Source organism: Pelophylax lessonae (assembly GCF_965119305.1).
Source record: "Pelophylax lessonae genome assembly, chromosome: 13".
Taxonomy (NCBI): Eukaryota; Metazoa; Chordata; class Amphibia; order Anura; family Ranidae; genus Pelophylax; species Pelophylax lessonae.
In genome coordinates this window covers 209,731,953-209,755,464 of record NC_138780.1, presented here as the reverse complement: position 1 = coordinate 209,755,464, position 23,512 = coordinate 209,731,953, and the positions used below count along the sequence as shown (strand labels likewise).

Genomic DNA, 23,512 nt, shown 5'->3' with positions numbered 1-23,512 from the left:
GTACCTGGATACCCTCACCTTTATCTATGAGTATACCTGGATACCCTCCCCATTTATCTATGAGTATACCTGGATACCTTCACCTTTATCTATGAGTATACCTGGATACCCTCCCCATTTATCTATGAGTATACCTGTATACCCTCCCCATTTATCTATGAGTATACCTGTATATCCTCCCCATTTATCTATGAGTATACCTGGATACCCTCCCCATTTATCTATGAGTATACCTGGATACCCTCCCCATTTATCTATGAGTATACATGTATACCCTCCCCATTTATCTATGCGTTGTAATCTGGGGAACAGGTAGCGGGTGCAAAGCTCCCTGGGATGAGCTGTCTTTCAGGCACAGATACCAAATCCACTGAGGTAGTGACAAACAGTGCAGTGTTTATTGGTGCTATATACAAGGTTATAAACAGGTGCTGTACAGTGCTTTAAGGAAAACAAGCAGGAATAATAATAATAAACAAAAGCCTAGCCGTGTCCCGGCGCTTACTATACACAATGCAGTCCCTAACTAACACAGACTGAGCAAGCCTACAGCTTGCCAGCTTCCAAAGACACACACTGACAGTGTTACCAACCTTCTGCTCTCCTAGACAAACGTTGTCTAATTTCCCAGGCTGAGAGAGACCTGCTGTCTGTCTCAGGTGAGATTAAATTGGCCTGGTGAAGAGGGCCAAGATCCGAACTGGATCATGGCTCAGAGATCCCTACAGGTATAGGAGAGATGCCTGGGAGATGTATAAACCCTGAACAGGACTTTTCCTGGCTCTCTCTGGGACACTCTGCTACAACGTTTACCTGGATACCCTCACCTTTTATCTATGAGTATACCTGGATACCCTCACCTTTATCTATGAGTATACCTGGATACCCTCACCTTTATCTATGAGTATACCTGGATACTCTCACCTTTATCTATGAGTATACCTGGATACACTCACCTTTTATGATCAGCAGACCTATTGAGCAGATGGTACGTAGGCAGGAGATAGAGGACACCAGAGAGGGGGGTATAATACCTTTTCTATTACAGAGAATGGAGGGGAGGTAGGAAACACAGGACACCGGAGAGGGGGGTATAATACCTCTTCTATTACAGGGAACGGAGGGGAGGTAGGAGACACAGGACACTGGAGAGAGGGAGATATAATACCTCTTCTATTACAGGGAATGGAGGGGAGGTAGGAGACACAGGACACCGGTGAGGGGGGTATAATAACTCTTCTATTACAGGGAATGGAGGGGAGATAGGAGACATAAGACCCTGGAGAGGGGGGTATAATACCTCTTCTATTACAGAGAATGGAGGGGGGAGGTAGGAGACACAGGACACCGGAGAGGGGGGTATGATACCTCTTCTATTACAGAGAATGGAGGGAGGTAGGAGACACAGGACACCGGAGAGGGGGGTATGATACCTCTTCTATTACAGGGAATGCAGGGGAGGTAGGAGACACCGGAGAGGAGGGTATGATACCTCTTCTATTACAGGGAATGCAGGGGAGGTAGGAGACACCGGAAAGGAGGGTATAATACCTCTTCTATTACAGAGAATGGAGGGAGGTAGGAGACACAGGACACTGGAGAGCGGAGTATAATACCTCTTCTATTACAGGGAATGGAGGGGAGGTAGGAGATACAGGACACCAGAGAGGGGGGTATAATACCTCTTCTATTACAGGGAATGAAGGGAGGTAGGGGACACCGGAGAGGAGGGTATAATACCTCTTCTATTACAGGGAATGGAGGGGAGGTAGGAGATACAGGACACCAGAGAGGGGGGTATAATACCTCTTCTATTACAGGGAATGAAGGGAGGTAGAAGACACAGGACACCGGAGAGAGGGAGATATAATACCTCTTCTATTACAGGGAATGGAGGGGAGATAGGAGACACAGGACCCTGGAGAGGGGGGTATAATACCGCTTCTATTACAGAGAATGGAGGGGGGGTAGGAGACACAGGGCACCGGAGAGGGGGGTATAATACCTCTTCTTATACAGGGAATGGAGGGGAGGTAGGAGACACAGGACACCCGAGAGGGGGGTATAATACCTCTTCTATTACAGAGTTTTTGACGGGGCACTTTATCTAGTAACAGAGATGTGCTTTGTTTCTATTGGCTGATCCTGCTGCTGGGTCTCAGGCCTCGTTGGTTGTGAATCGCGTTGCTCCAGGACAGGTGGTGAGGGTGGTAAAGGGTGAATGAAGTCCTGGCCAGCGCTCTGTCACACAGCTGTTTGTATTTTTCTCCCGCTCCTTTATTGCCTCCCTGGGTAGAAGTCCAACTGTCGCTCCCGGAAATATCCTAGCATTTAATTGCCTCTGGATGGAAGCGATGAGCAGTAATGGTCCCCTGGAAGGGACGGGCGATTCCTCGCTATTAAAGTGCTTATTAGTGTCATCCATTTACTTGCGGGTTGAATGTACGGTGCGGACGCTTCGCACACCGGCCCAGAACAGTCATTTTTCTTCATCTCTGCTGAGGAAGCTGAAACTGCAAAATGTGACTGCAAATGAAATACATAACTATATATTGTAGCCAAATGTATGTGAACCCCCCCAAATAAGTGAGTTCAGGGGTCTCCAGGGAAGGCTCCTAGTAATCCTCCATCATACAAAGACATTGGAGACAATTCTGCTCTTCCAACCTTGTGGTAACAGTTTGGTGAAGACCCTTTTCTATTCCATCATGACTGTGTCCCCCCCCCCCCCCACCTGTGTACAAAGCCAACTCCCTTAAGACTTGGTGTGACCAGTTTGGGGTAGAAGAACTCCAGTGTCCAGCACAGAGCCCCAATCTCATCCCTACTGAACATTAATCTTTGGGATTAATTGGTATTGATTTGGTGCCCAATGTGGGGCCTTGATTTGCAAGTCAGGCCATTCAACATCAGTACTTGACGTTTACAAATGGGCACCAATTCCCACAGACACCCTCTAAACTCTTGTGGAAAGCCTTCCAAGAAGAGTGGAGGATGTTATAGTCACAAAGAGTCACAAAGTGGGCAACTCCATAAAGACATGGTTTGACAGTTTGATGTGAATGAACTCGTGTCCCGAGAACCTCCAGGGAAGTGTGAAGGAACAATGAGGCCTACAATGACTTCATGGGGCCTTGGTTGATCTACACCTAGGGGACTCTTTTCATAGACAATTGTGTTCTTCCAACCTTCTCATAAGTTTGGCGAAGACCCTTTTCTGTTCCAGCATGACTGTCCCCTCCCTTATGTACAAAGCATGACTGTCCCCTCCCTTATGTACAAAGCCAACTCCCTAAAGACATGGTGTGACCAGTTTCGTGTGGAGGAATTCAAGTTTCCTGACCTCATCTCTACTGCAGATGGAGAGCCAGGTCTTTTTTCTGGTGCCTAATGTGAGGCCCAATAATGTGAGCCAGGTCTTCCCATCCAACATCAGTGCCTGACCTCACAAATGGGCACCAATTCCCACAGACACCCTCCAGAATGTTATGGAAAGTCTTCCCAGAAAAGTGGAGGATGTTATAGCTACAAAGGGAGGGCAACTCCATAAAGACATGGTGTAACCAGTTTGGTGTGGAGGAACGCGAGTGTTCTGCACAGAGCCCCAACTTCATCCCTACTGATCTCCTGACCTCATCCCTACTGATCACCTGACCTCACCCCTACTGATCGCCTGACCTCACCCCCTACTGATCGCCTGACATCACCCCTACTGATCGCCTGACCTCACCCCTACTGATCTCCTGACCTCATCCCTACTGATCACCTGACCTCACCCCCTACTGATCGCCTGACCTCACCCCCTACTGATCGCCTGACCTCACCCCCTACTGATCGCCTGACATCACCCCTACTGATCGCCTGACCTCACCCCTACTGATCTCCTGACCTCATCCCTACTGATCACCTGACCTCACCCCTACTGATCGCCTGACATCACCCCTACTGATCACCTGACCTCATCTCTACTGATCACCTGACCTCATCCCTACTGATCACCTGACCTCATTTCTACTGATCACCTGACCTCATCCCTACTGATCACCTGACCTCACCCCCTACTGATCGCCTGACATCACCCCTACTGATCGCCTGACCTCACCCCTACTGATCGCCTGACCTCATCCCTACTGATCGCCTGACCTCATCCCTACTGATCACCTGACCTTATCCCTACTGATCACCTGACCTCACCCCCTACTGATCGCCTGACATCACCCCTACTGATCGCCTGACCTCACCCCTACTGATCGCCTGACCTCATCCCTACTGATCACCTGACCTTATCCCTACTGATCACCTGACCTCACCCCCTACTGATCGCCTGACATCACCCCTACTGATCGCCTGACCTCACCCCTACTGATCACCTGACCTCATCCCTACTGATCACCTGACCTTATCCCTACTGATCACCTGACCTCACCCCCTACTGATCGCCTGACATCACCCCTACTGATCGCCTGACCCCACCCCTACTGATCACCTGACCTCATCCCTACTGATCGCCTGACCTCATCCCTACTGATCACCTGACCTCATCCCTACTGATCGCCTGACCTTATCCCTACTGATCACCTGACCTTATCCCTACTGATCACCTGACCTCACCCCTACCGATCACCTGACTTCATCCCTACTGATCACCTGACCTCACCCCTACTGATCACCTGACCTCACCCCTACTGATCACCTGACCTCACCCCTACTGGACCACCTTTGTGCTGGGGTATAAATTTCCGTGTACTGAACAGCAGCTAATGAAATCTTTGTCTTTCAGGTGATCCATGTATATAAAGCTTCAGTGCAGCAACACTTCGATGTCCTCTTCCTCCCTGGTGGGAAAGAATTTCTGAGCACAACCGATTGTGTGAGCCGAGATTCTGCTGACCGCACCATTATTGCTTGGGATTTCGGCACAGCTGCCAAAATATCCAATCAGATATTCCATGTAAGTTTTTTGTTTCCATTTTGTAATTTTATTAGATAACCAGCCTCTTATAAAGCAGTGGGAAGGGTAAGGCTCATTGGGGAGATTTCTCCTCATTTCCTGTCCCGGTGGCTGGTGTAATTTGAGAGACAGGAAGTAACACCCAATGGGGAGAGTAAAGAGGGGGTTGGTATTCATTATCCTTTCTCTGCACACAAGTAATGCTACAACACAGGTTGTGATAATATTCTTGTTATATTCTCCGTGTTGTGAGAGACACAGGACTCTGATCTGGAACAACGGTTGTTTATTCAGGACTCACTGTACACTACAACATGCATTACAGGACAGCTCTGTATATCAATGCATCTCTTACATGTCTCTAAGATGGCCACTCTGCCCCTTGACCCTTGTCATCACTCCTGGGTGGAGCCAGCCTTAAAGTGACAGTACATGTGAAACCCTTCAGGTATAACACCTTCCATCCATCCCTAAAAAAAAAACAACAACAACAAAAAACACACAACAAAACGAGAACAGGCATAAAACAGTAACTAATAATTGTCCAATACAGTCCTCCAACTCAGGAGATTTACATGGCTTCTTCCGCGTCCGGATGTGAGAACAACTTCCAGGGACGCTACGGGGAGAACATGGCAGCGGATCACTTTCGGCGGGCTCGCCGAAAGTCTCATAACCGGTCTTGCAGCTGAAACCGGTCAGGAGGGCGACAGCGTCGTTGAGGACGGGCAACCAGCGACTCGGGGCCGGAGGAAGCAGGGCTGGCCGGAATGGACACCGGCGGGGCCAAGAGGGGATCCCCTATCTCAGAGGGTGAACAGACCTCTGGACCAGGACTGGAGGGCTCTGTTGGAGCTGAGTTCAAAAGTTCAGAGTCCCCCCAAGCATCAGTCTCAATGCCTCCTGATCCGGTAGGAGCAGATCCTTGAGACACTGGAGGTGCAGCCGATGTCAGGGATTCGGGCAGCTGAGAACGAGGACGCAATTGGTCCGCATGCCGTCTGCAAATGGAACCATCTTCCAGGCAGACCCTATAAATTTTGGGTCCCAAAGTCTCTGCGACGATAGCAGGAAGCCAACGAGTGTTGGAAGCGCCATAAGATCGGGCCCATACCTTTTGCTGGGTTGTAAACCGGGGAATCTCATCGTGTTCGACCCTCTTGTCTTGGGACTGCCGTACATGTTCCTGGACCGTTTGAGGGCGGAGCATGTCCAAAACAGTCCATGGCTGCCGACCCAAAAGAAGTTCAGCTGGAGTTTTCCCAGTGGTTGCATGTGGTGTGGTTCTGTAAGCAGAAAGGAAGGAGTCCAGCTGCTGGGGTGACAGGGACTGTTGTTTACTTGTAGCCACAGTAGCTTTGAAATAGCGTTTGAAGGTCTGTACAAACCTTTCTGCTTGACCATTTGTAGCCGGGTGGTAAGGTGCGGTCAACTTGTGTTTGATGTTGTGGGCAGTCAGGAAACTCTGAAACTCCTGGCTTGTGAATTGTGCACCGTTGTCTGTGACAATTTCTCTGGGGTATCCAAACGTAGCAGTGAGATGTAACAGTATGGAAATCGTCGCCTTAGTCGTTGGCTGGGTAACAGGAATGACCTCAGGCCACTTTGAATGGGCATCAATTATGATCAAAAAGTGTAGGCGAAACCAGGGAACCGTGGGCCAAGTCCAGGGCTGGACGCACCCTCGAGGAGGGTCTCTTGCAGTTTGTGCACAGCCAGCACACGCATTCACATATGTCGTGATATCGGAGTCGAGGTTCGGCCACCACACATAGCCTCGGGCCTTTTGTTTTATACGTGTGCCCCCGGGATGACCAGTATGTAGCAAGTCCAGAATGTGTCTCCGGAGGGTCTGTGGAACGATCACTCGGTCTCCCCATATAACACAGTTGCCAGCCACAGTTAATTCCAGACGCCTACGGAAGTAAGGTTCATAATCCTGTGTGACAGTTGCAGGCCAACCGTACCGTACCCAGGAGAGTATTGTCTTAAGGAAGGTATCCTTGGCTGTATGGGCTGCTATTTCCCCGGAAGACAGAAAGGACAGGCTGATGTAACGACAACTCTTGACTGGTGGAGAAGAGTCCATTAATGTCCTTGTTAGACGGGACATGGCGTCTGCATTAGCATTGGCATCATGGCTGCGATACTGGATTTTGTAGCTATATGCTCCCAAGAATAGGGCATAGCGTTGAAGACGGGCCGCAGTCGTCTGGGAGATGCCTTTGTTAGGGCTAAAGATCTGAAGGAGTGGTTTATGATCAGTCAGTATGGTGAATTCCCTACCATACAGGTAAAGATGAAACTTCTTAATTGCCCATATGAGCGCTAGAGCCTCTTTGTCAATGTGAGAGTAATTGCTTTCTGCTTTTGTCAAGGACCTGGAGGCGAATGCCACAGGTTTCTCTGACCCATCTGGTAAAACGTGAGATAGTACAGCCCCTAGACCATAGGGTGAGGCATCACAAGCCAAGGTGAGAGGCCTTTGGAGGTCATAATGCATGAGCATGCGTGACGCCAACAGCTTTCGCTTAGAAACTTCAAAATCATGTTGGCATGCAGCCGACCAGTTCCATCTGGAGTGTTTCTCCAAAAGCTTGTTCAACGGGAACAAAGCGTGTGCTAGATCTGGCAGGAATTTGTGGTAATAGTTCAGCAAGCCCAGGTATGATCGCAGCTGCTGGACGTTGGTCGGGGCTGGAGCTTTTACTAAAGCATCAACTTTGGCTTCCGTGGTGTGTATACCCTCTGCATCCACAAGGTGGCCACAAAACTCCAATTTAGGTACAATGAATTGGCATTTCGCCAAGTTCACTTTTAGACCCTGCTCTTGGAGTCTCGCCAACACAAGCTTCACGTTCCGCTTGTGTTCCTGGTCCGTCAGGCCCGTGATGACCATGTCATCTAACAGGCACTGTGTGAAAGCAATGTCCGCCAAAATCTCATCCATTTTGCGTTGCCAAATGGCTGGGGCAGAGGCTACCCCAAACACCATCCGATTGTATTCATACAGTCCCTTGTGAGTGTTGATTGTTAGAAACTTGCGGGACGAAAGGTGGACCTCAAACTGTAAATAAGCTTGCCTGAGATCAAGCTTGGTGAACTTTTGACCTCCTGCAAGAGAGGCAAAAATGTCATCTACTCTGGGTAGGGGATACTGGTCTATCTCCAGTTGAGAATTTAGTGCCATGCGGAAATTGCCACAAATACGTAAGTCCCCATTCGCTTTCTTTACTGGTACAACTGGTGATGCCCACTCGCTGTGCTCTACCTTTGAGATGACACCTTGTTCCTCCAGCCTGCTTAGTTCAGCTTCCACACCTGCTCGGAGTGCGAAATGTACCGTCCGAGCTTTGAAGAACCTAGGCTGGGCATTGGGTTTCAGCCTGAGTCTCACACAGTCATGCTTTATTTTCCCCAAATGGTGATCAAAGACTTGTGGGAATCGCTGGTTCAAGGATTCCACCCATCCCTCTTTATCTCCTGATGGGATAGTCACGGTGTTTCAGGGGTTTATGGCGATGTCTGGCATGCCAAAGTGAGCAATCCAGTCTCTCCCAAAGAGAGGGGGTTCCCATGTTCTAGGATATATAATGGCATTCTCTTCGTCTGACCCTTGTAGGATACCTGTACTTTCACGTACCCCAGTGGGTGGAGTATCTGCTTTGAGTATGTCTGCAGTTTGATTGGTGTTGGACGGACAGTTGTTCGGATCAGAAGTTTTCTCCATTGTTTCTGGGTGATAACTGAAACTGCTGCTCCTGTGTCTACATCCATCTTGAGTTTCTTTCCTTCCACGGTTACCTCTACAGTCATTGCTGAGGGTGCTGAATGCATATGATGTATGTCCAATCTGTGGAGCACTTCCTCATCCTCTGATTCAGATGACGATGTATATCTTCCCACCATATATGCCTTTGTCCTGGGGTTCAGAGGTTGTTTATTTCGCACCTTCTTACTACGGCAGACTCGTTTCAGATGGCCTGCCTTTCCACAATTATGACAGAGCTGATCCTTAAACCGGCAGACTTTGTGATCATGGTCTGTATTCCCACAACGGTAGCAAGCTGACTCCCGGCTTGGTGAGGGTCTATATTTCCAGTTTGCTGCTGTTGGCTTGACTGCTGTTCTGAAAACTTCCTCTTTAACCTCTTCCCCTCTGCTCTGGGGGTTCAATGCCTCTGTATCTTTCACAGCCATTTCCATCACTGAAGCTATCTCAATTGCCTTTGTAAGGGTAAGATCTTTCTCTGTTAACAGTCTCTTTTGGCTAGACTCACTATTCAGTCCCATGACAAACTTATCCCTCAGTGCAGTCGGTAAATACTCCCCAAAAGAACAGGTTGAGGCTAGTCTGCGAAGGGCGAGCACATAAGCCTTAATATCTTCACCCGGCTGCTGCTGCCGCTGATAGAACCGGAATCTTTCTGCAATCTCTAGTGGTTTAGGCTGGAAGTGATTCCCTAACAGTGTCAGGAGCTCTGCCAAAGTCTTAGTTTCTGTTTTTTCAGGGAAAAGGGTGTCATATGTCCTAGCACCAACCACTGTCAGAAATACTGCTACTTGCCTGTCGTCTGGGATGGCATTTGCACAAAAATACTGTTCCAGTCTCTCAATCCAGGAACTCCAGGTTGTCTGTTCTCCATCAAATTCACTTAATGTCCCGATCACTGACATTTTCCTGCTGGGCTCTGTGGGTGTTTGTATCCAGCTGACAATCCAGAGTTTTTTTCCTTCTTTTCTTTTCTCACATGGATAGTATCCTTGTAAATCCCACCCTCGTCGCCACTGTTATATTCTATGTGTTGTGAGAGACACAGGACTCTGGTCTGGAACAACGGATGTTTATTCATGACACACTGTACACTCCAACATGCATTACAGGACAGCTCTGTATATCAAAGCATCTCTTACATGTCTCTAAGATGGCCACTCTGCCCCTTGACCCTTGTCATCACTCCTGGGTGGAGCCAGCCTTAAAGTAACAGTACATGTGAAACCCTTCAGGTATAACAATTCTAATAAATATATTTATGAATGAAGCCTGCATTTAATGTTTGTAGACTTCATTTACACAGAAGCCTCTGTCAGGGCTGATGTAGAGAGCTGGACGCAGCTTTGAGATCTATAGTGAGGTCACCTCTTGGCCTCCCCCTGATAGGCTAACCAGGGATTGCCTTCCGCCTAATTATTTGCCATAGTTGGATGAGAAGATTGGCATGCCGCACCGAATTGTGGAAATTGAAGAATGAGCGTTTATTCCACATGTAGTAAATTTAGTATCCAACGTGTTTCGGAGGCCACACTTTGCCCCCTTCATCAGGGCTTATACATACCAGCTTCTGAATGGGACCAAGCTATGTTTGATATTCCTTCTCCGCCATCTTCTGAAGACTATTACATTCACAGCTGGAGGTTTCTGTGGGAGTTCCTTGATGTGGCCCACGTTGGGATTGTATTAGTATACGGTAGTATATAGTGTTTGATACAATGGATTTCTTCTTCCTCAGATTCCAGTGCTGACAACTCACTACCTCAATCACCCCAATTGTTTGTTAGGGCTCTGAATATATTGGGGTCTCCTCCTGCTCTCTCCTGATTAGCCTACTTGAGGTGTGGACGTGTTGGGGCCCCACCTTCTGTCCACCCTCCGATTGGCTGAACTGGGCTTAAGATTGAGTCACCTCCTGTGGTCTGAGCAGATGTCTACACTGACATTAGGTCCTGTTAAATATGTTTTGGTGCGATCAACCTCCCCCCTTCTCTGCTCCATCCCACCCCCAAGGGGGGTAAAATTTATGGTACTGCGAGTGAATAGAGGGAAGCACTGGACGCAAATTTTCATCAGCTTGTCCCTCCCCCACCCTTCTATTTCCCAGCATTCTATGTACTGCGGGGGCCTGGGTGCCGTGCGTTCTGTTCTATTATGACGCTGTCCTTGGCACCATGACACAGGTGCCGCCATCTTTGTTTTTCACCACCTTGGTGTTCAAGGCTTCCATGGTCGGTGTCTGCTCCATTGTCTGCTTTCTAGAACCTCGCCCGTTAGAAGAAAAAACCTTTCTAGAAAAATGTCCTTCCGCTCAGTGTGACGCCGACGTGACGCCTTGATGGTCCTTCATATAATGAGCAGCTCTGTGTAGTATGCCATGTGGAAAATCACTCTTCTACTACAACCCATTCATATTTCCCGTCTGTAACATTGTGCTGAGGATTAGTTGTTGATTGCGATTCTTGAGGGTTTATTAAATGTGTACATTCAGCATGCGTCAGCCTCTCACTAGAAGACGAGAGGAGGAGGAGGATGGAGGAGGAGGAGGAGGAGGAGAAGGAGGAGGAGGAGGTGGAGGAGGAGGAGAAGGAGGAGGAGGAGGAGGAGGTCTCGACTTTCATGTCAACATTGCTTGAATAGAGCTCCATAAAAGCAACAGGGTGGCTGCCACTGCCGTCCCCTCCATACAGGTGAGGTGAGACCGGACTGCCATTATTCTATTGGAAGTAAAGCAGCCCATACAGATTCCACATACATTATATTACCAGAAGTATTGGGACCCCTCTCTATATACACTATATTACCAGAAGTATTGGGACCCCTCTCTATATACACTATATTACCAGAAGTATTGGGACCCCTCTCTATATACACTATATTACCAGAAGTATTGGGACCCCTCTCTATATACACTATATTACCAGAAGTATTGGGACCCCTCTCTATACACACTATATTACCAAAAGTATTGGGACGCCGGTCTTTACACACACATGAACTTTAATGGCATCCCAGTCTTAGTCTGTAGGGTTCAATATTGAGTTGGCTCCGCCCTTTGCAGCTATAACAGCTTCAACTCTTCTGGGAAGGCCGTCTACAAGGTTTAGGAGTGTCTATGGGAATGTTTCACCATTCTTCCAGAAGCGCATTTGTGAGGTCAGGTACTGATGTTGGATGAGAAGGCCTGGCTCGCAGTCTGCACTCTAATTAATTCCAAAAGTGTTCTATGGGGGTTGAGGTCAGGACTCCAGCCAACTTCCTCCACCCCAAACTCGCTCATCCATGTCTTTATGGACCTTGCTTTGTGCACTGGTCCAAATCATTTGGTGGAGGGGGGATTATGGAGTGGGGGAGGGGGGGTTATAGTGTGGAGGGGGGATTATGGAGTGAGGGAGGGGGGATTATGGTGTGGGGGAGGGGGGGGATTATGGTGTTGAGGGGGGGGGGGTTATAGTGTGGGGGGGGTGGATTATGGTGTGGGGGTGTTTTTCAGGGGTTGGGCTTAACCCCTTAGTTCCAGTGAAGGGAACTCTTATGGCATCAGCATACCAAGACATTTTGGACAATTTTATGCTCCTAACTTTTTGGGAGGAGTTTGGGGATGGCCCCTCCCTGTTGACTGCGCACCAGTGTACAAAGCAAAGTCCATAAAGACATGGATGAGCGAGTTTGGGGTGGAGGAACATGACTGTCCTGCACAGAGTCCTGACCTCAACCACATAGAATGCCTTTGGGAGGAATTCGATCGGAGACTATGAGCCAGGCCTTCTTATCCAACATCAGTACCTGACCTCACAAATGCGCTTCTGGAAGAATGGTGAAACATTCCCATAGACACTCCTAAACCTTGTGGACGGCCTTCCCAGAAGAGTTGAAGCTGTTATAGCTGTAAAGGGCGGAGCCAACTCAATATTGAACCCTACGGACTAAGGCTGGGGGTCATTAAAGGTCATGTGTGTGTAAAGGCCGGCGTCCCAATAATTTTGAGAATATAGTGTATATAGAGAGGCGTCCCAATACTTTCTGGTAATATAATGGATGTAGAAAGTATGGGATGACCGCACTCCAATATAAAGGAAAACATGAACACAAAGCAGCCACAGATCCCAAGTGTAGGATGACAGCAGTAGATGGTAACGCGTTTCATACCGGAAGCGCGCAGTCATACAGGATTCATTTATTTTACTTCAGCAGTGGAAACTGTCCGGACTGGCGGGAGAACTTTTCACACAAGTAAGCAGCTTTTCTATCTGCTTAGTCCTCACCTGTGGTTCCTCCATTGTTGGCGATGGGTTCTGTGTGATCCCTCGCGTCTTCCAGGGGGTGATGGGTTACATAGTTAGTGAGGCTGAAAAAAGACACAAGTCCATCCAGTCCAACCTATGATGTGTGTGTGTGTTTGCTTTTAACCGTACATTGCATACCCCTGTATGTTGTACATTGTATACCCCTGTATGTTGTACATTGTATACCCCTGTATGTTGTACATTGTATACCCCTGTATGTTGTACATTGCATACCCCTGTATGTTGTACATTGCATACCCCTGTATGTTGTACATTGTATACCCCTGTATGTTGTACATTGTATACCCCTGTATGTTGTACATTGTATATCCCTGTATGTTGTACATTGTATACCCCTGTATGTTGTACATTGTATACCCCTGTATGTTGTACATTGTATACCCCTGTATGTTGTACATTGCATACCCCTGTATGTTGTACATTGTATACCCCTGTATGTTGTACATTGTATACCCCTGTATGTTGTACATTGTATACCCCTGTATGTTGTACATTGTATACCCCTGTATGTTGTACATTGTATACCCCTGTATGTTGTACATTGTATACCCCTGTATGTTGTACATTGTATACCCCTGTATGTTGTACATTGCATACCCCTGTATGTTGTACATTGTATACCCCTGTATGTTGTACATTGTATACCCCTGTATGTTGTACATTGTATACCCCCTGTATGTTGTACATTGTATACCCCTGTATGTTGTACATTTTATACCCCTGTATGTTGTACATTGTATACCCCTGTATGTTGTACATTGTATACCCCCTGTATGTTGTACATTGTATACCCCCTGTATGTTGTACATTGTATACCCCTGTATGTTGTACATTGTATACCCCTGTATGTTGTACATTGTATACCCCCTGTATGTTGTACATTGTATACCCCTGTATGTTGTACATTGTAAACCCCTGTATGTTGTACATTGTATATCCCTGTATGTTGTACATAGTATACCCCTGTATGTTGTACATTGTATACCCCTGTATGTTGTACATTGTATATCCCTGTATGTTGTACATTGTATACCCCCTGTATGTTGTACATTGTATACCCCTGTATGTTGTACATTGTATACCCCCTGTATGTTGTACATTGTATACCCCCTGTATGTTGTACATTGTATACCCCCTGTATGTTGTACATTGTATACCCCTGTATGTTGTACATTGTATACCCCTGTATGTTGTACATTGTATACCCCCTGTATGTTGTACATTGTATACCCCCTGTATGTTGTACATTGTATACCCCCTGTATGTTGTACATTGTATACCCCTGTATGTTGTACATTGTATACCCCTGTATGTTGTACATTGTATACCCCTGTATGTTGTACATTGTATACCCCCTGTATGTTGTACATTGTATACCCCCTGTATGTTGTACATTGTATACCCCCTGTATGTTGTACATTGTATACCCCTGTATGTTGTACATTGTATACCCCTGTATGTTGTACATTGTATACCCCTGTATGTTGTACATTGTATACCCCTGTATGTTGTACATTGTATACCCCTGTATGTTGTACATTGTATACCCCTGTATGTTGTGGTCTTTAAGGTGTCCATCTAATAGTTTTTTGAAGCTATCGATGCTCCCTGCTGATACGACTGCTTGTGGAAGAGAATTCCACATCCTTACCGCTCTTACAGTGAAGAACCCCTTACGCACTTTAAGGTTAAACCGCCTTTCCTCTAGTTTTAGTGAGTGGCCACGTGTATTATTGTATCTCCTCTCTCTGAATAGTTTGTTCCTTATGCTAGGGTCACCAGTACAGTATTTGTACATTGATATCATATCCCCCCCTCTGTGTGGTCCCTCGCGTCTTCCAGGGGGTGATGGGTTCTGTGTGGTCCCTCGCGGGTTCCAGGGGTGATGCCCCCATTTTGATGGTTGTTCACTCGTCTGAGACAAACGCACTCCATATATGAGAAGCCGGGATATGTCCATCATGATACCTCTGTTTATATCCCTGGTTTTGCCCCCTGAGGAAGATTTTGGATCAAAATAAATCAAAACGCGTTGGGGCCTACAAGGCAGGATTTATCAATGGAGAGATTCTCATTATTGTTTATATAAGCCTGCTGGTGACATATGAAGGGGTGGGGGGGGGGGGGGTGGTACATTTTATGATTTGCTGTGTGTATAATATGGTTTTGTACAAATAAAGTTGTCATTGTTTTGTTTACATATAACTAATGGTGGGGTAAATAATCCACCCTGCTATACAGTCCCGGGGGAAACCTAGCAGAATGAACGAGGGTGATGAATGGAGGAGGAGGTGGGGATAGAGGGTGGGTGGAGCTGGGGAGGCATATTGATGGATGGAGGGTTGATGGAGAAGAAGAGAGATATGGATGGACGGAGATATGGATGGATGGATGGATGGATGGATGGATGGGAGAATGGAGGGAGGGAGGGTAGATGGAGAGGAAGAGAGATATGGATGGATGGGTGGAGACGTGGAAAGAAATATGGATGGAGGGAGATATGGATGGAAGGATGGAGGGAGATATGGATGGATGGATGGAGGGAGATATGGATGGATGGATGGATGGAGGGAGATATGGATGGATGGATGGATGGAGGGAGATATGGATGGATGGATGGATGGAGGGAGATATGGATGGATGGAGGGAGATATGGATGGATGGATGGAGGGAGATATGGAGGGAGATATGGATGGATGGATGGAGGGAGATATGGATTGATGGATGGATGGAGGGAGATATGGATGGATGGATGGATGGATGGATGGATGGAGGGAGATATGGATGGAGGGAGATATGGATGGATGGATGGATGGATGGATGGAGGGAGATATGGATGGATGGATGGATAATGTGGTGGCCCTCCATAGGTCTCCTCCAATGAATGTGCGATGTGATGATTTCTGGGATATTTCAGGAGCGGTACACCTGTCCCAGCCTCGCCCTGCACCCCCAGGAGAGCGTCTTTATCGCACAGACCAATGGGAACTACATCGCTTTATTCTCCGCCCAGCGCCCCTACAAGATGAACAAGAGGAAGAGATATGAAGGACACAAGGTAACCACACCCCTTCCCATCACTATAGGACCATAGAGATGCAGGGGGACTTTGGGGGAGGGGGGGTCAGTTCAGGGCAAAGGTGGTTCATGGAATATGGGTGGTGGGGGGGTAGAGATCAGCGCAGTGAAGGCGATCCGTCTAGTAAATATGTCCCGGTAGTGGGAGCCAATCAGAGGAGGTGAAATTACAGTCCTTACCGGTCCACCGTCCACCCAAATCTACAACTCAGACTCTGCATCCAGCAGCCGCTACAATGTGCCGCTCCGGGGGAGGGGCTTACAATAGATACAATTATTCTGATACAATTCTGGGGTACAGAGGATTTATTCATTACAATTTAAGGGTGCAGAGATTAGAAATAGATTCTGGGGTACAGCTATGATTTCAGGGACGCAGATATGATTTTGGGGGTACAGCTATGATTTCAGGGGTACAGCTATGATTTCTGGGGTGCATATATTATTTGGGGGTGCAGCTATGATTTTGAGGGTACAAATATGATTTTGGGGGTGCAGCTATGATTTCAGGGGTGCAGATATGATTTCGGGGGTACAAATATGATTTTGGGGGTGCAGCTATGATTTCAGGGGTGCAGATATGATTATGGGAGTACAGCTATGATTTTGGGGGGTGCAGATATGATTTTGGGGGTACAGCTATGATTTCGGGGGTACAAATATGATTTTGGGGGTGCAGCTATGATTTCAGGGGTGCAGATATGATTATGGGGGTACCGCTATGATTTTGGGGGGTACAGCTGTGATTCCCTGTATGATGATGTGGTTATGTTGAGATGATGTGGAGTCCGGCCCGCGGTGTGTGAAACGCGTCGCTCTGCTCCCCCAGCTGACACACAATCCCCGGTAGGTGAGATCTCGGAATTAGTTGATACTTCTCACCTGAAATGAGATGAGAAGAGAGGCTGGAGGATATAGACAGAGCGCCCTGATATCAGCTGCACTTTGTACCGCCATCGGCGGCACCCTCATCTATTATTCACGTTCCGCTCTTTGTCTCTCCCTGGCAGCGGCGGGAAGACGCGTTTGTAGTGAGCGGCAATACGGGAGAATATTTGATTTGATGGATTGAAGTGAAGAAATGTTTAATTTATATCTCCATTCCTTCTATCTGTCAGACAGTCGCTGAGTAATCAGCAGTGGAAATTCATTTCTTTATATTTAAACCTCTCGCCTTTCAATGAACTGAAATCCGATCCTCCCCCCTCCCCCCCCCCCCAATGATCTCCGGTCTCCTCCCTAATTCTGGGACACGGAGTCCCTGAGCCATGTGAGTATCACTCCTTTCACAGAGCCCGCCTTCTGAGAGGAGGAGTTTCAGGAGGTGGAGTCAGTACAGGGATCAGTACGGTACTATGGGATATGTAGTAATGGAGGGGGAATGCAGGAAGTTGTGGGAAGAGACGATCAGTAGACTGGCAGAGCTCACAGCCTGGGAGGAGTCTTCTATTGGATGGTCGGGGATGAGTATTGTTTGTATTCTTATTACAATGCTGATCTTCTGGAGTGAGAGAGATTGCTGTGAGCGGAGATCTCCTTTAACGTAGGAAAACGTAACACTACTATGATTTGTACCACGTTGGGGGGGGTATGATTTGTACCACGTTGGGGGGTGTATGATTTGTACCACGTTGGGGGGTGTATGATTTGTACCACGTTGGGGGGTGTATGATTTGTACCACGTTGGGGGGGTGTATGATTTGTACCACGTTGGGGGGTGTATGATTTGTACCACGTTGGGGTGGTGTATGATTTGTACCACGTTGGGGGGTGTGTGATTTGTACCACGTTGGGGGGTGTATGATTTGTACCACGTTGGGGGGGTGTATGATTTGTACAACGTTGGGGGGTTTATGATTTGTACCACGTTGGGGGGTGTAGGATTTGTACCATGTTGGGGGGGTGTAGGATTTGTACCACGTTGGGGGGGTGTATGATTTGTACCACGTTGGGGGTGTATGATTTGTACCACGTTGGGGGGTGTAGGATTTGTACCACGTTGGGGGGGTGTAGGATTTGTACCACGTTGGGGGGTGTATGATTTGTACCAGGTTGGGGGGTGTATGATTTGTACAACGTTGGGGGGTGTATGATTTGTACCACGTTGGGGGGTGTATGATTTGTACCACATTGGGGGGGTGTATGATTTGTACCACGTTGGGGGGGGTGTATGATTTGTACCACGTTGGGGGGGTGTGTGATTTGTACAACGTTGGGGGGGTGTGTGATTTGTACAACGTTGGGGGGTGTATGATTTGTACCACGTTGGGGGGTGTATGATTTGTACCACGTTGGGGGGTGTATGATTTGTACCACGTTGGGGGGTGTATGATTTGTACCACGTTGGGGGGGTGTATGATTTGTACCACGTTGGGGGGTGTATGATTTGTACCACGTTGGGGGGTGTATGATTTGTACAACGTTGGGGGGTTTATGATTTGTACCACGTTGGGCGGTGTATGATTTGTACCACGTTGGGGGGGGTGTATGATTTGTACCACGTTGGGGGGTGTAGGATTTGTACCATGTTGGGGGGGTGTAGGATTTGTACCACGTTGGGGGGGTGTATGATTTGTACCACGTTGGGGGGGTGTATGATTTGTACCACGTTGGGGGGGTGTATGATTTGTACCACGTTGGGGGTGTATGATTTGTACCACGTTGGGGGGGGTGTATGATTTGTACCACGTTGGGGGGTGTAGGATTTGTACCATGTTGGGGGGGTGTAGGATTTGTACCACGTTGGGGGGGTGTATGATTTGTACCACGTTGGGGGTGTATGATTTGTACCACGTTGGGGGGTGTATGATTTGTACCACGTTGGGGGTGTATGATTTGTACCACGTTGGGGGGTGTATGATTTGTACCACGTTGGGGGGTGTATGATTTGTACCACGTTGGGGGGGGGGGGTGTATGATTTGTACCAGGTTGGGGGGTGTATGATTTGTACCACGTTGGGGGGTGTATGATTTGTACCACGTTGGGGGGGTGTATGATTTGTACAGGGTTGGGGGGTGTATGATTTGTACCACGTTGGGGGGTGTATGATTTGTACCACGTTGGGGGGTGTATGATTTGTACCACGTTGGGCGGTGTATGATTTGTACCACGTTGGGGGGCGTATGATTTGTACCACGTTGGGGGGTGTATGATTTGTACCAGGTTGGGGGGTGTATGATTTGTACCAGGTTGGGGGGTGTATGATTTGTACCACGTTGGGGGGTGTATGATTTGTACCACGTTGGGGGTGTATGATTTGTACAACATTGGGGGGTTTATGATTTGTACCACGTTGGGGGGTGTATGATTTGTACAACGTTGGGGGGTGTATGATTTGTACCACGTTGGGGGGTGTATGATTTGTACCACATTGGGGGGGTGTATGATTTGTACCAGGTTGGGGGGGTGTATGATTTGTACCACGTTGGGGGGTGTATGATTTGTACCACGTTGGGGGGGTGTGTGATTTGTACAACGTTGGGGGGTGTATGATTTGTACCACGTTGGGGGGTGTATGATTTGTACCACGTTGGGGGTGTATGATTTGTACCACGTTGGGGGGTGTATGATTTGTACCACGTTGGGGGGGTGTATGATTTGTACCACGTTGGGGGGGTGTATGATTTGTACCACGTTGGGGGGTGTATGATTTGTACCACGTTGGGGGGTGTATGATTTGTACCACGTTGGGGGGTGTAGGATTTGTACCACGTTGGGGGGGTGTATGATTTGTACCACGTTGGGGGGGTGTATGATTTGTACCACGTTGGGGGGTGTATGATTTGTACCACGTTGGGGGGTGTATGATTTGTACCACGTTGGGGGGTGTATGATTTGTACCACGTTGGGGGTGTATGATTTGTACCACGTTGGGGGGTGTATGATTTGTACCAGGTTGGGGGGTGTATGATTTGTACCATGTTGGGGGGTGTATGATTTGTACCACGTTGGGGGGTGTATGATTTGTACCACGTTGGGGGGTGTATGATTTGTACCAGGTTGGGGGGTGTATGATTTGTACCACGTTGGGGGGGTGTGTGATTTGTACCACGTTGGGGGGGTGTGTGATTTGTACCATGTTGGGGGGTGTATGATTTGTACAACGTTGGGGGGTGTATGATTTTTACCACGTTGGGGGGTGTATGATTTGTACCAGGTTGGGGGGGTGTATGATTTGTACCATGTTGGGGGGTGTATGATTTGTACCACGTTGGGGGGTGTATGATTTGTACAACGTTGGGGGGTGTGTGATTTGTACCACGTTGGGGGGTGTATGATTTGTACCACGTTGGGGGGTGTATGATTTGTACCACGTTGGGGGGTGTATGATTTGTACCACGTTGGGGGGTGTATGATTTGTACCATGTTGGGGGGTGTATGATTTGTACCACGTTGGGGGTGTATGATTTGTACCACGTTGGGGGGTGTATGATTTGTACCACGTTGGGGGGTGTATGATTTGTACCACTTTGGGGGGTGTATGATTTGTACCACGTTGGGGGGTGTATGATTTGTACAACGTTGGGGGGTGTGTGATTTGTACCACGTTGGGGGGTGTAGGATTTGTACCACGTTGGGGGGTGTATGATTTGTACCACGTTGGGGGGGTGTAGGATTTGTACCACGTTGGGGGGTGTATGATTTGTACCACGTTGGGGGGTGTATGATTTGTACCACGTTGGGCGGTGTATGATTTGTACCACGTTGGGGGGCGTATGATTTGTACCACGTTGGGGGTGTATGATTTGTACCAGGTTGGGGGGTGTATGATTTGTACCAGGTTGGGGGGGTGTATGATTTGTACCAGGTTGGGGGGTGTATGATTTGTACCACGTTGGGGGGTGTATGATTTGTACCAGGTTGGGGGGTGTATGATTTGTACCAGGTTGGGGGGTGTATGATTTGTACCACGTTGGGGGGTGTATGATTTGTACCAGGTTGGGGGGTGTATGATTTGTACCAGGTTGGGGGGTGTATGATTTGTACCACGTTGGGGGGTGTATGATTTGTACCAGGTTGGGGGGTGTATGATTTGTACCACGTTGGGGGGTGTATGATTTGTACCACGTTGGGGGGTGTATGATTTGTACCAGGTTGGGGGGTGTATGATTTGTACCACGTTGGGGGGGTGTGTGATTTGTACCATGTTGGGGGGTGTATGATTTGTACAACGTTGGGGGGTGTATGATTTGTACCACGTTGGGGGGTGTATGATTTGTACCAGGTTGGGGGGGGTGTATGATTTGTACAACATTGGGGGGTTTATGATTTGTACCACGTTGGGGGGTGTATGATTTGTACAACGTTGGGGGGGTGTATGATTTGTACCAGGTTGGGGGGGTGTATGATTTGTACCACGTTGGGGGGTGTATGATTTGTACCACGTTGGGGGGGTGTATGATTTGTACCAGGTTGGGGGGGTGTATGATTTGTACCACGTTGGGGGGGTGTATGATTTGTACCACGTTGGGGGGTGTATGATTTGTACAACGTTGGGGGGGTGTATGATTTGTACCAGGTTGGGGGGGTGTATGATTTGTACCACGTTGGGGGGTGTATGATTTGTACCACGTTGGGGGGTGTATGATTTGTACCACGTTGGGGGGGTGTATGATTTGTACCACGTTGGGGGGTGTATGATTTGTACCACGTTGGGGGGTGTATGATTTGTACCACGTTGGGGTGGTGTATGATTTGTACCACGTTGGGGGGTGTATGATTTGTACCACGTTGGGGGGTGTATGATTTGTACCACGTTGGGGGGTGTATGATTTGTACCACGTTGGGGTGGTGTATGATTTGTACTACGTTGGGGGGTTTATGATTTGTACCACGTTGGGGGGTGTATGATTTGTACCACGTTGGGGGGTGTATGATTTGTACCACGTTGGGGGGTGTATGATTTGTACCACGTTGGGGGGTGTATGATTTGTACCACGTTGGGGGGTGTGTGATTTGTACCACGTTGGGGGGTGTATGATTTGTATCATGTTGGGGGGTGTATGATTTGTACCACGTTGGGGGGTGTATGATTTGTACCAGGTTGGGGGGGTGGGTGTATGATTTGTACCACGTTGGGGGGTGTATGATTTGTACCAGGTTGGGGGGTGTATGATTTGTACCAGGTTGGGGGGTGTATGATTTGTACCAGGTTGGGGGGTGTATGATTTGTACCAGGTTGGGGGGTGTATGATTTGTACCAGGTTGGGGGGTGTATGATTTGTACCAGGTTGGGGGGTGTATGATTTGTACCAGGTTGGGGGGTGTATGATTTGTACCACGTTGGGGGGTGTATGATTTGTACCAGGTTGGGGGGTGTATGATTTGTACCATGTTGGGGGGTGTATGATTTGTACCACGTTGGGGGGTTTATGGTTTGTACCACGTTGGGGGGTGTATGATTTGTACCACGTTGGGGGGTTTATGGTTTGTACCACGTTGGGGGGTGTTTATTCTCACTAACCGCTGTTCTTGCCTCTTCCAGGTTGAGGGGTTCTCTGTGGGGTGTGAGGTGTCCCCCGATGGGTCACTGATTGTCACGGGAAGTTCGGAAGGCTCCGTGTATTTCTACAATTATCACACTTCTAAGATGCTGAGATCGCTGCCTGGTGACGGCACGGCGTGCGTCAGCGTTTCCTGCCACCCAGTTCTCACCTCTGTGGTGGCCACGGCTCACTGGGACGGTCAGATCCGAGTCTGGCAATAGCCATATTGTGACCCGACTCCCGACTCTACCACCACGTCCAGCCAAAGCCACCTTCTTCTCATAGTGAGGACCGACTGAGCATCTGCCGTCCCTGAGAGGGAGGGGTGAAGCACTCAATTCTGGGGTTCACAACTGGGCTACCTGGGGTCCCTGCTGGGGAAACAGCGGATCCCACACATTGCCTTCCCACCTGGCTGCAGCAGAGAGCAGCAGAGACACGAGGGGTGGAGAAGAGGACCGGTCACCTGCCAGGACTGTCACTATGTAACAAAGTCTTTTCCTGAAGACACAATGTGGTGTGAGAGAGAATTCTATAAATATCATGTGACATAAAAAGTGGTTTCTAAACTCTTCATGTGAATGGACTTCCTCAGGGGGTGGGGGGTGGACTCTGGTCCTGAGGAAGTCAGTAGAGGCAGAATACTCACTGGGCGGGGCTTGCTGACATCATCATGTTACCAGGAAGTGATCAGCTGCTGCTTGTCCTGGGAGGGGATTGGTGTACAGAATGTCCAACTTTGTTTTATCTTTGAATAAATTGATAGTTTTACACAACAAGAGACTCCTCATGTTACTGACCTCCATCCGAGAGCACTGACCTCCATCTGAGAGCACTGACCTCCTATCCGAGAGCACTGACCTCCATCCGAGAGCACTGACCTCTATCCGAAAGCACTGACCTCTATCCCACAGCACT

General features: G+C 48.3%; 1 protein-coding gene and 1 long non-coding RNA gene across 2 annotated transcripts in view; both read left to right on the top strand.

Annotated features, from left to right (window-relative positions):
- WDR25 (WD repeat domain 25) overlaps nucleotides 1-22,880 on the top strand; it is a gene marked incomplete at its 5' end in the record, with an annotated part of 97,978 nt that extends 75,098 nt beyond the window's left edge. The window contains 3 exons of the mRNA XM_082274998.1: nucleotides 4,781-4,951; nucleotides 15,948-16,088; nucleotides 22,594-22,880. Coding sequence (XP_082131124.1) covers nucleotides 4,781-4,951; nucleotides 15,948-16,088; nucleotides 22,594-22,815 — 534 coding nt within the window. The 3' untranslated portion in view covers nucleotides 22,816-22,880. The remainder of the gene's footprint in view (nucleotides 1-4,780; nucleotides 4,952-15,947; nucleotides 16,089-22,593) is intronic.
- Nucleotides 1,160-1,696, top strand: LOC309543258. The gene is made up of 3 exons (XR_014224772.1): nucleotides 1,160-1,196; nucleotides 1,270-1,520; nucleotides 1,579-1,696. It is a non-coding gene; the product is annotated as an uncharacterized lncRNA (long non-coding RNA).
- Nucleotides 22,881-23,512: the final 632 nt, after the last annotated feature.